Source organism: Stegodyphus dumicola, chromosome 12, assembly GCF_044657685.1.
Source record: "Stegodyphus dumicola isolate Sdum_Otavi_A_Nest chromosome 12, ASM4465768v1".
NCBI lineage: Eukaryota > Metazoa > Arthropoda > Arachnida > Araneae > Eresidae > Stegodyphus > Stegodyphus dumicola.
The window spans coordinates 67,172,343-67,188,306 of NC_140779.1; the positions used below are offsets into that span (position 1 = coordinate 67,172,343).

The 15,964-nt window shown below is 31.7% G+C and overlaps 1 protein-coding gene across 1 annotated transcript in view; it reads right to left on the reverse strand.

Moving 5' to 3' along the window:
- Nucleotides 1–15,964, reverse strand: part of LOC118192129 (uncharacterized) — a 202,080-nt gene that overhangs the window by 79,114 nt on the left and 107,002 nt on the right. Inside the window, exons 8-11 of the mRNA XM_085806517.1 lie at nt 14,487–14,626; nt 10,026–10,416; nt 3,564–3,714; nt 2,406–2,521 (exon numbers count right to left, since the gene is read on the reverse strand). Coding sequence (XP_085662643.1) covers nt 2,406–2,521; nt 3,564–3,714; nt 10,026–10,416; nt 14,487–14,626 — 798 coding nt within the window. The remainder of the gene's footprint in view (nt 1–2,405; nt 2,522–3,563; nt 3,715–10,025; nt 10,417–14,486; nt 14,627–15,964) is intronic.

Genomic DNA, 15,964 nt, shown 5'->3' on the forward strand with positions numbered 1-15,964 from the left:
TTTTAAATTTAAAGCATAAATGCGATTTAATATGTTCAATTTTACGGTTGATTTTGTCATGGATGCGAAGATGATGAATTCAGTAGTGTAGTCTCGAACGAATGAACACATGAGAAAGTATAGCAAATTTTATGGAAAAAATCGTCACCTGTGATCTTTAGATTAATATAAGATAATTGTCGGGCAACATCATGAAAACGGAAAAATTTGTTTTAACTGTATCGTTCATGCATTATTTGCAGAAGAAGAAGATCAAGTTTTTGAGTGCCCTGAATGGATCCAAATGCAGACATTTATCCTGATTGTTTCAAGCAAACTGTGAAATGATCTTGCTTTATTTATAACCCTACAACACAATAGCAAGTATCTGCTTATGTTCGAAGAAGTTCATCACTTTCACAGTATTTAGGTTATAAAAAATTTAGATCTCTTCCTCTTTCCAACATGTCTTTGTAATTCAAAGCACAGCGGCCGAGCGGTAAAGTCGCTGAACACTGGTAGTTTGGTCCGAGGTTCGAATCCCGCGAACGGGCTGGCTGCATGGCTGTTTTCGTGGTTTTCCCCATGTGTAACGTGCATACGACCCAGTTTCCTTTAGAAAGTCCTCCACGAAGGCATCCCTTCCCTTAGGCAGATAGCCCTCGAGGCTTTGCCGTAAATAACCTAACCTAACCTAACCTAACCTAATTCAAAGTACACTCGGGGCGATTTGAGAGGTCCAGGTTCGACTCCCAGCGAGGGCATTGCACATTTCTTCTTTCCTGACATCGAAAATATTCTTAACAACTTTACAGTGGTGTCCGAACTAAAAGGAGGTGGACAATAATTTGTCACCACCAGGATTTGGCGAATGGCTTCCCTAATATCCAGTCGCCCTTTAAAAGGGGGAGTAGATAAGGTATTATCTCCCTTCTTCCAGCATTCCTTCGTCGTGTAATGGCAGCACACTCGACGCATATTCGAGAGATCCAGGTTTGAGTCAGGGAGGGCATTGCTCATTTTTCACATTTCCTGCTTAAAAAGAAAAGAAAAATAGCCCAATGTCTCTACAAGGTTTCAGAAATCTCGCGTAAAACAATATTGGTAGTTTTTGTATTGGAAGAGGATAATTCACAAAGAATTCTTTCCCGAAGTGCAGATGGTAAATTTCATACTTTATAAAGATGTAACGGACTTATGAACAGAATCCAGTACCTTAGGCTTAAAAAGCTCAATTGAATAACTGGTTTCGATTATATAACAATGCATACAGTTATGCACTTTCATTATCGTATAACAGTTTCTTTCTCAACTATTCACTTTATTCACCAGATTTTGCACACATAGATTACATTTTCTTCTCTAAAGGGAAGTCCCATCTCAATGGTCTTTGTTTTAGTTGTACAGAAGATTTTCATCGAACCACAAGGGAGAGAGTTAAACGGTATTCCAAAACTTAACTTTCTAAACATCTAATTGAGCGTGCCAAAAATGGTATAAACAAGGACTATATTCTGAAGGCTGAAAATTAAGAATTTTGTTTTATTCAGCTTTCAATTTTGTACGAACATAACTCAAAATTTTATAGATTAATTGTGTATAAGTTCAACGGCTGGGATGTATTTGCATTTTTTTCCCACAAAATATTGAAGTCTGGATTTATTCACTTTAAAAGCGTTTTTCAAATTAGGCTTCAGCCTATTTTGCTTCTTTTGTATGCTATTTGAAAATGAGTTCTCGCTGAAATAAAGTGAGAGAAAAGGCTTTCGGAATATTACAGTTGAATTTGCAACCAATGCGCTCGTCTTGCCGGGAGTTAATTTTTAATGCATTCAGATATCAATTAATAGTTTGCTTTCCTTCAATGATCAGTCATCTCAATTACGCTAATTCTGAATTTAATTTTTATCCATGCATTCCAGTTTACTCTGAGAAATAGTCTCTTATTAGTTTCCAAACATGAGGACTGTATTTTAATTTGCCTTTTCTAACATTTATACCTCAATTTAACTATTTTCTGTGAAATAGTTATTCAAGCTTTCGAAGTTTTGTATATAAATCTCTTTAAGATATGATGGCGAAATATCTGATTTTAAAAGTAATGCATTGTTATTTTCATTAATTTTAGTAACGCGCATATTAAGATTTTGATGGGGTATATTAACGTTATTTAAAATGTAAAAGAGTTTGAATCCACACATTGCTACCAAATTTCATGATATAATTTTACATCATAATAATATCTTTAATTTCCTTTAACAATTACAAATGTTATCTGCTAGTCTCTGAGCTCCACATGGTGTTAAATATTCTTTCGAATTTTTATTTTGATTGTTGGAACACGTAGAAAAATTGCATGAAATCTATTAAAATACCCTTTTGTCAGTACGCCAACTATAATCGCGTTGTGCATTGTTTAATGATACCTTTTAGAGATCCGTCCGAGTGGCTGCCCATGGAAATGTCGTCGGCCAGAGCGTCCAGGCACGCCGTATTCATCATTAGAGATGAACAAGTATTCTCTTCTTGTGAGCTGTTAAGTCTGTAAAGGAAAAGATGCATTAATATTTTGCAATTTGGAAAAAATTGACTGAAATTAAAATAAGAAGTTACGAAAAATGCTGAGGGGAGCAAATATAAATACAGAAAGCATTCCAATTTGAATATCACGAAAATATTAAAATGTCGTGAGCGAAGTATAGTGTTGAATTCAGGGCAAACATTGTATTTTATCCACTGCATAATCTTCTGTTGATTTATCTATACGGCAGAGTCCCTTTTAGCCGGAAGCAAAGGGAAAGAGCCGATTCTGGATGAAAGATTTTTCTGGATAATTGATAATTGAATATATATTTTTAGAATATATTTGCTCATATTTGTGATGTTATTTGTACAAAATGTAACGTATTGAAAATTGTACAGAGTATTTAAAATTAAAATACATAACATGGTTTTATATTTCAGAAAAACACAATTAAGCAACATTTTAAAATTACCATATTTATTATGTGAAAATTACGAATTTCTTAGCATGATGATATATAACTTCGAAAGTCTGCTCGCTTATAAGATTGTTGCCGTAGTTTTAAAAATTAGCTGTGTATACAATGAAGCCTCATAACATCATGTATGGACACAAACTTATTTCTCGGGAAATCTTATGAAAGTTTGCAATTCTTCGTCAGCTGCTTTCCACGGATCAGATCTTCCTTAAGCTTTTAAAATTCTATTAACTTAATTTTCAAATTTGGTTACTGTTTCTACCGACATGTGCCTGTACCTTCTATATAAATATAACCGTGGCTTTTCCTTCTCTGCAGATTTCTTTGCTCTTAATGAAGAGGGACCTGTACTTGTTTGCCCTCAAAATCGATAGAGTCGAATAAAATCGATGCCAAATACAAGGTTGTTGCTTTGATAATTATATGTTTTACTTTGATATATACTTGTTTGCCCTCAAAATCGATAGAGTCGAATAAAATCGATGCCAAATACAAGGTTGTTGCTTTGATAATTATATGTTTTACTTTGATATATACTTTTTATTTTGCTAAGTTGCTAAATAAAGAAAAGATAATTCATACCCATGAGGTGATTCTGAATCTTTGGTAGCATCGTCTCCTCCCTCGTCTATTACCAAAGGATTGTCATCGTCAGGAAGCGGTAAAAGGTGGTCCTCGTAAGTCAAAGGACGACCTTCCAACATTCCAAAGCGTCGAGGACATGAACTGTTTGCTGAAGAAAGAAAATGCAAGAATTATCAAATGTATGGTATCTCTTAGTGAACCAAATCAAGATCTAGTATATCGATTCTTAAAGGCCAATAGAAAATCCAGAGTCTATTTATATTTTAGAGATTATGGGACGTCGTATAAATTTCTAAACTAAAGTTGAAAACATATATTACTATCCACCTCTAATTTGAAAAAGAATCCAAACACTTTATGCACTTTTATGAATTTGATTAATCAGATTCTCTATCAGTGTTTTACTATAAGGGAAAAGAATGTTAACAGTAATAAAAACAATGTATATTACGCTGATTCCTCTCGAGAAGAAAATATTCCTACGACGACCACTCGAAATTGAACATCCTTTCTAAGAACATAAACATCGGTATGAATATCAAATATCTAAGGTGACCATTTCTACAGAAGACCTAAATGATCCGGAACCATAGGCGATCGTCTTACAGAAGATACACTCTGTTCTTATCCAATAATAAATGTTTCAGAAAAAATTAATTTCTAATCCCCTTTTACAGAGACGAATTTTTTTTGTTACATTTTTCATTCATAACGTATTTATGATGACAGCGCAATATTCAACAGAAATAATGTTTAAAAAATACAAAAGTTTATAAATTTAATATTGAGGTTTTCTCACAATCTTTTGCTTAACGGCCAAGTAATCGTGAAACTTCGATTTTCGTGACATCGCTGAGATTTAAAATAATTTTTCGAATAAAATTCTTTTGGGATTACTAAAGTATTTTACCAAAATTTTAGTGATTTCTTGAACTGATTGTAATCTCATACAATCTGATAGAACAGAAGATCTTGAATAAAAGATGATATTGCGTATATTTCGTAGATACGCTGACCAGGATGAATAATTTTCCTACGGTTAGAGAAGATAAGTGTTTTTCTTTATTATTTTTTTGCACTGATAGCAAATTTCATGGTGATAATAAAATATATATGAAAATTTTTAAATTATTTTCTTAAGTGCACTAAACGTACGCATTAACGCAACCAACTTGGCGAAATCTGGTGATTTTCGATACTTAAAAAAAAAAAAAATTCTAAATTATCGATATATATAGTCGTACGTTGGCAAACATTATCAACATATCACTTTCATACACACACACAAAAGAAAAACGTTTCAGCAATTTAAAACACAAAATTGAACAAAAATAATATCATGCATTAAAAAATAAAACTTTGAATCATTTTAAAGATTTTTTGAGTTGTTTTTTCTCTTTACGTTGATCTATTTTAAAAACATCACAGAATTACATAAACTCGGCATCGAGCACAACCTCAGCATTGTGCATCAGCTAGCTACCAAAAACTTCTTATGATTACTCTCTTTCGCAATTTTGAGCAAAATTCTGCATTCCTGCACAAATTTAATCACAATTTCATTACTGGCTTTCCCAAGCGCATATTTCAAAATTGAGATTAAGGCAAAAAATATCAAGATTCTTTTATAAATAACCATTGCAGCTAGGAATAAAACAAAAAGGAACAAATACAAAAATGGTGACTTTGCTTTACTGAAGGAATGATATGAACGTGGTTACCTGAAGAACCATTATGGCCATTTTGCCAGTATTTAGCACATTCTGAAAATTTGACGACCCCTGCTAAGGTGATTACGATAATACGTAAGTACCAAAAGAATATTTTAGGTGTCATGATATGATCATGCATGATTAATTATAAAATTGTAGGGAGTGTATAAATTGTATTAGCAAAATTTCGATAAACGATGTAAATAATAACATGAAAAGGACATTTATAAAAATAATTACATTCAATCATTTAAATTTCTACTTGACAATTTTGATTTAAAATCCGTATTGCTATCAGTTTCACGATATGATTTTCAAATATATTTGATAAAGAATATTGTATTAGCTACAAAGAATTACTATTATTATAATTATTATTTACTTTTTAGTGCATTTATCTAAAATCGAGTAGCTTAATAGGCTTTATTTCATATTTTATTATGTATGTTTTCTATAAAATGATTACGTAGTTTTCATCATTTGCCGTTTAATAACTTTCCATTTATAAAATCAATCGATATAAAGAAGCATTCTTGTCTAGAGGATTGAAAACCATGCATCGAGAAAATCAATTCCAAATTGTTGTTATCATTCTTCTCGTATATTTATTTAGTAATAGGTTGTACATTTTAAATGTGAAATTAAAAGTACTTTAATATCACAATAATATTATGAAATAATCTGAGAAAGAATATTTTATTTATCTATTAAAATGCATGACCAAGGAAAACCTGAAGTAAATGATAGTAAATTTTAGCTAGTTGCGTGCAAATAAATCATGATCTATAGTTGAAAGTTAATACCTAAACCTTCTCAAAATATTGTTTTATTTTTTATTCATTGAGGAATGTAACCGATAAAGGAAAATTATCTTTTATAATAAAGGCAAAAATCATTACTTTGCAATAAATTTTTCAACTATGCTTTTATTTATACTCATAACATGCGTAAACACCTTAAAAACACCATACAAAAACTACAGGTATTGTAAATATTCAGTGCTTTCATATGTAAATATGAAGAAGACTTTGAAAACATGCATTATATTAAAACTCCGAAACAAGTTAAATTAATAATATAAATTAGACTAATATTGGCGGAATTAATATTGACCTTATTTCGAGAAGAAAACCATATTATCTTCTTTTTTGAGAGGAGATAAACTTTCTTGTCTGTCAAACCGCATCTATTAATTTTCTTTAGCATTTGAGTTGTTTAAACGGCTATTTTTATCATTGCTTCAATTATCCTAATACTGATTTTCAGACAATATGTCATTTTATTTGAAAATCAGTATATGTTTCTTATTTCCACATGGGCTATTTGAAAACATTTAAGATGGACTCTTTTTCTCATTCATTGTATTAAAAGTGACAACTGTCAGCTAGGTTTCGTGAAAATTACATGTCGACGCCTTTGAACTTTATAAGGTTATTATGATTTTGCATAGCCAATTATTTTATGCTTTAGATCTTTACTGTCACTTGTCTTTTCGTTTCCTCACCAGAATGCAAATTAGATAGAGTATTCAATCTGAAGTTGTTAGATTGTAAGAAAGAGCTTGTTTCTGCCGATGTGCGTGCTCGTTAATTTCTCTCTGCTCTGATAGCCTGAGTTACTCGGCTTTGCCTAATTGCTGTTGAATATTCGAATACTTACGCGGATTAGATTTGATAGCTAAGTCAAATCAGCTCTAAGCCGATTTAGCTATAAATTGAATTGCGTAGTCTTTGACTACTAGCTTATTTAAATTTTAAATTGACTGTTACTTTAAAATATCTCGCGCAAGTGCTGGCTGACTTTGTCAAGCACGAGACGTGCTCTTCTGCTACTTTCTGTTTTTTAATAAAAATGTTAGTTTTAATCTTCTCAAGACTTTGTCGTTATCTTCAGACTCAGTGATAATTCGTTGTAACGTTGTAGGGAGTTTTGACGCAAGTTTATTTTACCGAACAGATCCAAACTCATAACCTACAGTTCCAAAGCCATCGAATTTAATATTTGGTCACAATGGGCGGAAACACCTATTTTATTTCATAGTAAACTCTCATTAAGTGGCCTCTATGTATATATTGCAGTGATGCAAGTAAATTTTGTGTTAACTTAAGAACAAAAGTAAGGAAGTAATTTAAATGCTAAAGTATCCATACGATACGAAACATTTAGCTATGCATTAGTATTTTAACAATGGATGCCTTTTAAGACGATAATACACGAGTGATTGACTAAGAAAGTTCTGGAAGATTATCAATTGCGATTTGCATGCAAACATTATACACCTATGGCAGATAGCAAACAGTAACTATCGTGCAAACGACTTGAAATCATTCGAAGGGAACCGCCAAGAAGAAAATAACGAATTTGCTCAAGCAGTGATTTTGTTGCAGGATTATATCCTGCTGCATCTTACTGCTCTAGCACTGCTAATGTTTAAAGTCGATCTATCAAGACTAGAATATTTCCCATAGAGTCAAAATTTTTATACATAGATAGGTACATAGTATCAATGGAAAATAATTGTAATTTAATACAAGTGAGGTACATATGCTAGCTCTGCTGTACTACTTTATATAAAACATAGTACCATGAGTACTTTTCATTGACTACATTTCATATTTTATAATATACATCATGTGGCAAATGTTTCTGTCTTCAGCTATGCTAGAATTCGCACCTATAGGTGATATACGTAGTTCGGTCCCATAAGACTGGAGCGATGCTATGATCTCTTGGCATCCTCAACACGGAAAAGGTGATTAACTGTGAGAGATTCTCCTCAGATGAGGAAGTGAAAATTGTGACGTCCGCAGTATCAAACAGCATGTCATAAAGTAGTGTGCTTCATGATTCTGAATGTTTATAAAACATCGTGAAAAGTATACTTCAGTAGAAGGACTCGAGTTTAAAAAGAAACAAAATCCATGACTCGTACAACCACTCATCTGATTTTAAATATGAGATTCCGTTATAAAAACGTTTCAGTTAGCTTATTGACATCATTAAAATAGCTGAAACAAAATTTTACTTTTGTTTATTCTGAGAAGAAATCTGAAGTATCTTCTTCGTCTATGTCTCTTCAGTTCGGTTTTCTAATTTTAAGTAATATTCTATATATATAAGTAATATTTTTTCAACCACGTATTTCCATAAGAAACTTGGGCTTGATCTAAAATATAGTTAGAATTCAAAATGGCACGGAGAATGCATTTTTTTTTTCAAATGACCTGACATTTTCCCTTTAAGCACTGGTAGGCAACAGTCGAATCATTTGGTCGTTTAGCTGCCTCATCACCGAGAATATTCTGCAGGATGCAGCTCAAGGGGTAGACACATAATACTTCCGCTAAAAACAGCTATAAATGATTCAGCTGCAAACGTCCATGATTTCTTCAGGATTCGAATCCGAGGCCAAGGATATGACACCGGTCCTGTTGACTACCATACAGAACAAGGTGGCCTAAAATACCCTTATTTAAATGAAATTTTGCTGCATGTGTCTAGCTGCCTCATTAGAATTTCAGATGTAATAGCTATTTAAAAAATGTCTTATACATGTTAATTTTAGGTCAATAGGATTGATTTCTTTTACTTTCTATGTGTTTGCTCTTGCTAACCGATTATATGAAATACCAATGTACCAAGTTTGGATAGTTAATGCTACTTCATTGTCTTCTGCGTTATACTTCCATTTGGCAGGAATTGGTTTTATTCATTTCTCCCCCTCCCTCTTACCATTTTTCTCTTCGAAAGCTGTTTGCGAATTTTAAGAAAACAATCAGAACAACAGTCTTTTATGAATTATGCATTTTTTCGTTGTTCGTAAAAAAGCAGGCGTATGCATTTACTTGCTATGTTATTTCATAGTCTTTGTGTATTTGCTATAAAGAATTAAGCGTTAGAGACTCAACTGAACTAAAATAATTTTGATGATGAAGTTTATTATAACTTCAAAATAATTAATAATAAGATTGAAAAGCTAACCAGATAATGCATTTAAATAATTAACTTATTCACTAATTTTATTCTCTTCGTAGTTATTTAAATCATTCTAATAAGTGGAAGCTTTTCTGCTAAAACTCATTTGCGTAATATATGGGTTGGCATATGTACACCGTTTGTAACTTTCTTTGTGCTTTAAGGTAATTTTGCCACGAGGAGTCAACTCTCGATTTACAGGGATAATACCGAGAACTAGGACGGCGTAAAATCAAAATCGCAATCAATCCGATGAAGTTAAAAAAGTATGAAAGAAGAATATTATAATTCATAGAAAAATACTATAAGCGATTTACTCGTATTTTCAGGCAGTTAGTTATGCAAATTAAATTAGTATTAACGACGGACAGAGAATTTTATAAATAATAGAAGAATAAACGTCATTAGAAATGAAAACAATAAGTTAGAATGGGTGTTAAAGAACAATATTTACGAATATTAAGTATAGCGTCAACTTTAAAAAGTGTGATTAAAAATTAAACTGACGTAATAAAAAGTAATACAATAAATAAATCAAAAGAAAGTTAGTCTTTTTCGCATTTTATGTAGACAGTTTTGATTCACACTGATGATTTGCGAGGGTAAGTTTGTCGTTTCGCAATAAACAAACTTTTTTTTCTAACACAAATTGGATACTCAGCGGTAAATCGAGAGATACGTGTTCTTAAAAATCACATTTACAGAAAGGATGAATTTATATTTTTTATAGAGGAGGCGGATGCGTTTCCTCTTTAATGAGGTTTTCCCTTACCGGGTACGGTTGAAGGAGACATGGGTGTTCCCGCTGACACCTGTGTGCTTTCGGATGACGTGAAATCTGTGTTGGTAGAAGTTGTGGAAACTTCTCGTATCACGTGACCTTCCGCCAATAAGAGCTCATCTTCGTCCTCCTGCTGGGGACAGGAGTCTCCGACTGCAACATCCACAGCCATCGGAGGGGAGGAGCAGAAGCGCTTCGTTCGAATCTCATCCTCTTCCGCATCTTCCTCTTCCTCATCTCCTTCTGGGTTGTGGCGGGGGGAGGATGGCGGAGAGGAGAGTGGAGAGGGAGTGCGAGAGCCTGCAGATCGGGAGGGAGTGGATGCAGGGGAGGGAGTGGACTCTGCCGAAATGTTAGACTTATCGCAGTCTTCAGGAGAACACTATTAGGAGAGAGAAAAGTGATTCTTTTTAACTATGTTCCTCTTCAAAGCATACATTTTCAAAATGGCACGGAGAATGCATTCTTAGCATCGTCCGTTCGTAGTTATAATAGAATTACATTTTATTTTCATTCAAATTTAAGTAAGGTTAAATGTACGTTGAACTCAGCAGCTTTATAATAGAATAAGGAAATGAGATGTCTGTTATATAACAGGACAGTATAAAGAAGCTTTTCAGACAGAGAGATTTAATTTGAAAATATTATGCGCATATAGAGAGATTAAAGAAATGGTTTATATTTATTATATTGAAATGGAATGTAATTGAAATGATGTGCAGTTTCTTGAAAAATAATTGCAAAGATTTCGCTATTAGAAGATATATATATATAATTTATAAAATATCTTCAAACTTTCTTTGAAATAAATAAATATGATTAATCTTCTAATTTATTTGATTGATTAAATAAGTTTTCAGATTCTAAGTACTTCTACTTTTTTGGGTGGATTAAAGAATGTAATAGAACAATGTACTTTTTCATTAACTATGCAATTTATTTGTAAATAAAATTCATTTTTATCAGACAAAAAAATGAAATTTTACAAAAAAATTTAATTTAAAAATTTTTATATATATTATTTATAAGCACAGAAAATTCTATATAAATTTATACAGCTTCATAAATATGATCTAATCTCTCAATTTAAGTAATTAAACATGCTACTATAATTTATTTTTAATACAAAATTAATGCAAGAGTGCTTACATATATCTACATAAACAGAGATGAAATATTGAATATTATTGATCATATTTCATTCTGTTTTATGTTTTTCATATATATACATAGATATTTTGAGTAAGATAGTAAACTTTTATTATTGCTGCTAAAATAATGCTAATGAAAAATTCTTCATTTCTTTGAATGTTTCTTTGTATACCTTTTATGCAACTGATTGGGACTATACGATCATAAATTGCATAGTCTCATAGCCTTTAAAATGTTTCTCAATTCTTTTATAATATTTATAAGAGGTAGTTTTGCTTTTTTTCAGAAAATAGACTTCTAGTTTCCATTTTAATCTCCCTCATATCTCTAACTGCATCTTTTCTCTCAGTAAAGAACATATACATAAAAATGTATGTTAAGAAGAAGCGCAAATATTTCTGAGTTCATTGCGGTTAAATGCGCCTTAATACATTCTTTTGAGGTCATCGCTTTAAATATTATTCATTTCAATCTGATCTGTATCTCTAGTTACGCATTTTTTACAGTTAGAACATATTATGTGAAAGAAAGACAAATAAAAAAAATTACGAAAAGGCGCGAATATGATTAATTTAAATTTTTATTGCACTTGAATGCATTTTACTAAGGCTGCCTCTTTGGATACTACCCAAAGATTAAAAATGATGAAAAATTATATTTTAACTATGGTCTGAAATGAAAAACGATCTGGAAGATGTTAGCTTGAATTAGATTCATATAAGATTAAATTAACTCATCAGAAGTTTAGATAGTATGAAGACCAATAAGAATACATTTGTGTCTGGGTTTTTCTCTTAATCTCCAATCTTTGTTTTAAATAGATTTCGTTGATATTATATTATCTGATTGTAAACTGATAAAACACATGCTGTTTTTAAAACATTTGTTTAAGATTTTTGTTTGTAAATTTGTGAAATTATTAGCCCAGAAGAGCTATTAGTCTCGAAACGGCATTTTGTGTCGAATCACTATAAACGGCAGTATCACTTTTCAAACTGTTGCCACCAAACATTATCGCCCTGCATTATATTTAAAAGAAATTAAATAATGAAGAATCTACATGAATGTATGTATGTTTCTTGCATTGTGAAAAAACAACGGTACCTACAGTCATCAAACTTTGGATAACGCAGTCCTGCACCCAAATATGGCACCTGGAAGCCCCAATTTGGAATTTAGATTTGTTTTATTGTCTATTTAACATTTTGTAAAACTTTAATTAATTTTTGATTAAAAAACTCAAAAATTTGAAAATTTGCAATGGCAACACTATAGGGAATAAAACATTTGTATCTCCAGCGCAAGAGACTGTCTATCGGGAATTCTAATGATACGCTGTTTTTAAATATTTCTAGTCCAAATGCTCTCGAAACGTCGAAATGAATCTGAAAGCCTTCAGAGTTTTTCTTTAGTTTTTAATTTATTGCACGAAGTAGGAACTGGTTAAAAAGTAGGGTAAGACTTAAAGAGAATGAAAGTAAGTTGTCACTACTGTTGCTTTTGTAGATTTATTCAACCTCAATGCCCGCACTGTATTTATGATCTTGTGACCTGCATCTACTCTTACGAATGACACTTTTTTTTTCCTTGACAGGCTTGACGTCTAAAGCCAACTGTCTATCATTAAGCGTATAAGATGATTTTAACTTGAAGGTATATTGTTTTTGAAATTTACAGTTTGCCTGATACTCAAATTTCCTGCAGAATAAACTTTTAGAATTTTATCCAGATTTGTTTTTCAAGTTCTAAAATAGTTAGAAATATTTCAGTAACATAATACAGTCAAATTGTGATAAACTGAAAGCATTATATAATGTTTTAGAGAAATAGAAAATTTGAATTAACGATAAATTTGGAAAAAATACCTAGGATTCGGCGTAAAACAAAATATATTTAATAAAACTATTTGAAGACAATAATTATTGCAGAAATTTATGACGAAATTCATTTTGATGGATGAAAACCATCAAAAATTCAAAATAAAAAATATTCAAAATTTTTTATGTATCAGAAGAAAGCTATTTGAATCACAAGTCTTGTGAACCGTAAGTATATCAGAAAAATGGTACTTGAATTTGAATGACTTGAAATCGTGTTAAAATTACCTATCTTATGTGGAATATGCTTTATAGGAAATTATATCGTATTCACGTTATATACGCGAAAAACTACGAAACTCACATGCAGCCAGGTCATTCGCCGCGATACTAACCGGCATGAACGGCTAATGTTTAGCTATCTTATCCACTCGGTCATTCATAAACCACTTAAAAGTGATAATCAAAGTTACCAAAATGTCACCGGTACTTCTAGTGTAATACCGGACCAGACGAGAAATCGAAATTTAACTCGAAAAACAGTCGATTACCGATATGCACAAGTAATTCATTCAGAGTCTACAGTTTCCTAACAAGACATCCAGCCATTAAAATAGGAGGACCTGATAAAATCTTGAAGACTTATAAATCTCTCTTCATAAAACAGAAGAATAATGCAAGGAGAGTATAGCCAAAACAATAGACTTTAGGCTGCATTTGCCAGGATGACAGTGAGTGCTTCTTGTTTCAAGTACCAAACAAGAATGCAAAATTCCTTATGGAGAACATTCAAGAGAACGTGAGTGAGGGATTGCAACATCAGATGGACTGAAGGAACTGTTTTAAAATTGAAAGAAGCTGGTTCAACATATGGAGAATTGGATGACTAGAAATAAGTTAGTTTATGCCACTTTGCGGGTGATCCATAAGCAGGATTTACGATCCTACTACTAGCATTCACATTCGAAAAGTAGAACTATAGAGATTAGGAAAGTGGCGAAACAAAATGCACAGGGATATGATTTGTCATCACCTGGAGTTTTATTTAGTACAGTATATATTCAGGGCATCATAGCGACAGTGTGTTTAGCACATTATTAACAACACCTGCTGAACTGTACGATAAACTGTATTATAACGATAAAAGACATCTGTGTATTTTTTCGTCAAAAAACATTCGATTTATCGAATATTTTGTATCAACGAAAATTTAAGATATATTCCTTTTTGACAAATGAGACTCGTGATTAAATCTCTTCTAAACAACGCCTGTTATGCCAAATATTTAAGTTTTTCTTAAGGTCGTAATTTTAAAACATAACATTTATGAAATCTAAATACAGATTTGAGCTCAACGAAAGATTAATATCTAAATACCGTAAATAAAAACAGAATTTGTGCATTCATATATGTTTAGATTTATTTGTACATTCTTAAATTACAATTATACAACTTGTCACGAATAAAATATAGAACTTTCTACCGGTCTTCTGTAGGTAATAGTTTCCTGAGGAGGCGGCTGTGTTCCAAAAGAAGCCGCAAGTATGTTAGCACATTCTGCTTCGATTTGCAGGAGGTTTTCCATGTCGTATTCTTTCGTGGATTTCGTATCATCTTGTTTAGCTGAGAAATAAAAAACAGAATGAATTAATTTTTGTTGGGCAAATATTCAATCAGAAATTCTATCTTGTTATTTGTAAGTAGGGTTGTTATTAAAATATATGGTTATGCTGAATGCACTCATTTAACAATTAAATAGTTCTTATATAAATATCAGAAAAATAAAATAACGTGATAATGTGTTTGTGAATTCTGAAAATACATTTCTCTTCTCTACTGTGGTTTAATTAACACTTTATTTTAATACATAAACTACTTATTTTTGGATTTCCTTTTTCAGAATCATTTTTTTTTTCTCTTGAAGAAGACTTTGTCTAATTGCCTCGAAATCAATAGAGTTTTGTTAAAAATCTAACGTTGCGTTTTCGGCTTCTTTTAAAGCTTAGGAATGTTGGATGATTTACTTGTTTTTGTGCTTGTAGAACTCCGGAGCTTCAGAAATAGTATGCAATAATTCTAAAACACCACGGGATAGAATTTCTTTACTCTTGATTAAAGATTACTTCAAGACATTTAGATTGTTTAAAAAACATTATTAACTAATATGAGTATTATGGGCCGAATATAGATATATTTCAAAAATATTAGCACTTATGCAAATGATATGTAAAGAAAATACTGTTGGACATTTGTTATATCAACATAACAGTTTTTCTTCCTGTTTATTGACAAGGTTGTCATACGAATATACTAGAATAATCAGTCATATTATGTTTATTTCCATTTTCGTGGAAAATGTCATGACAATCGTTTATCTCTTTCTTTATGAAATTATAAAGTTATTATTTGAAATCAACCAGTTATTTATAATTTTAGCCTTTACTATAACTTCTCCTTTCCGTTTGCTCACCAGAATGTAAATCAGTTAGTATTTAAGCTGAGGTTTCGGGACTGTAAGAGAGAACGTGTTTGTAATTATTCGGCTCTGCGAAATTCCTACCGATATTAAATTTGACACTCCGGTTAGGGTTTTCTGAGTTAAAGTAGATTTAAATTTATTTGTATAGTTTTTGACTAATAGTCCACGTTTTAAATTAGGAGCTTTACTGTTATTTTAGTTACATTGCCACAAGTGTGTATGGGGGATTTAGTTAGCACTAGACGCGTACTTATGTTCAAAGTTCTGTTTTAAAAAAAAAGTTTGTTTTAAACCTTTCCAAGTCTCTGTAGTTACTTCAGACACAGCGATTAATTGCTTTACAACTGTCAAGAGTTTGGAACTAGTTTATCCCCCCAAAACAAGCCAAACTTTATGAGATAATGCACTAATACCATTTTCTGAAGCATTGTAGAAAAGTGCCATCAACCAATTCAAAATTATTGATTATTGTCATTATCAAA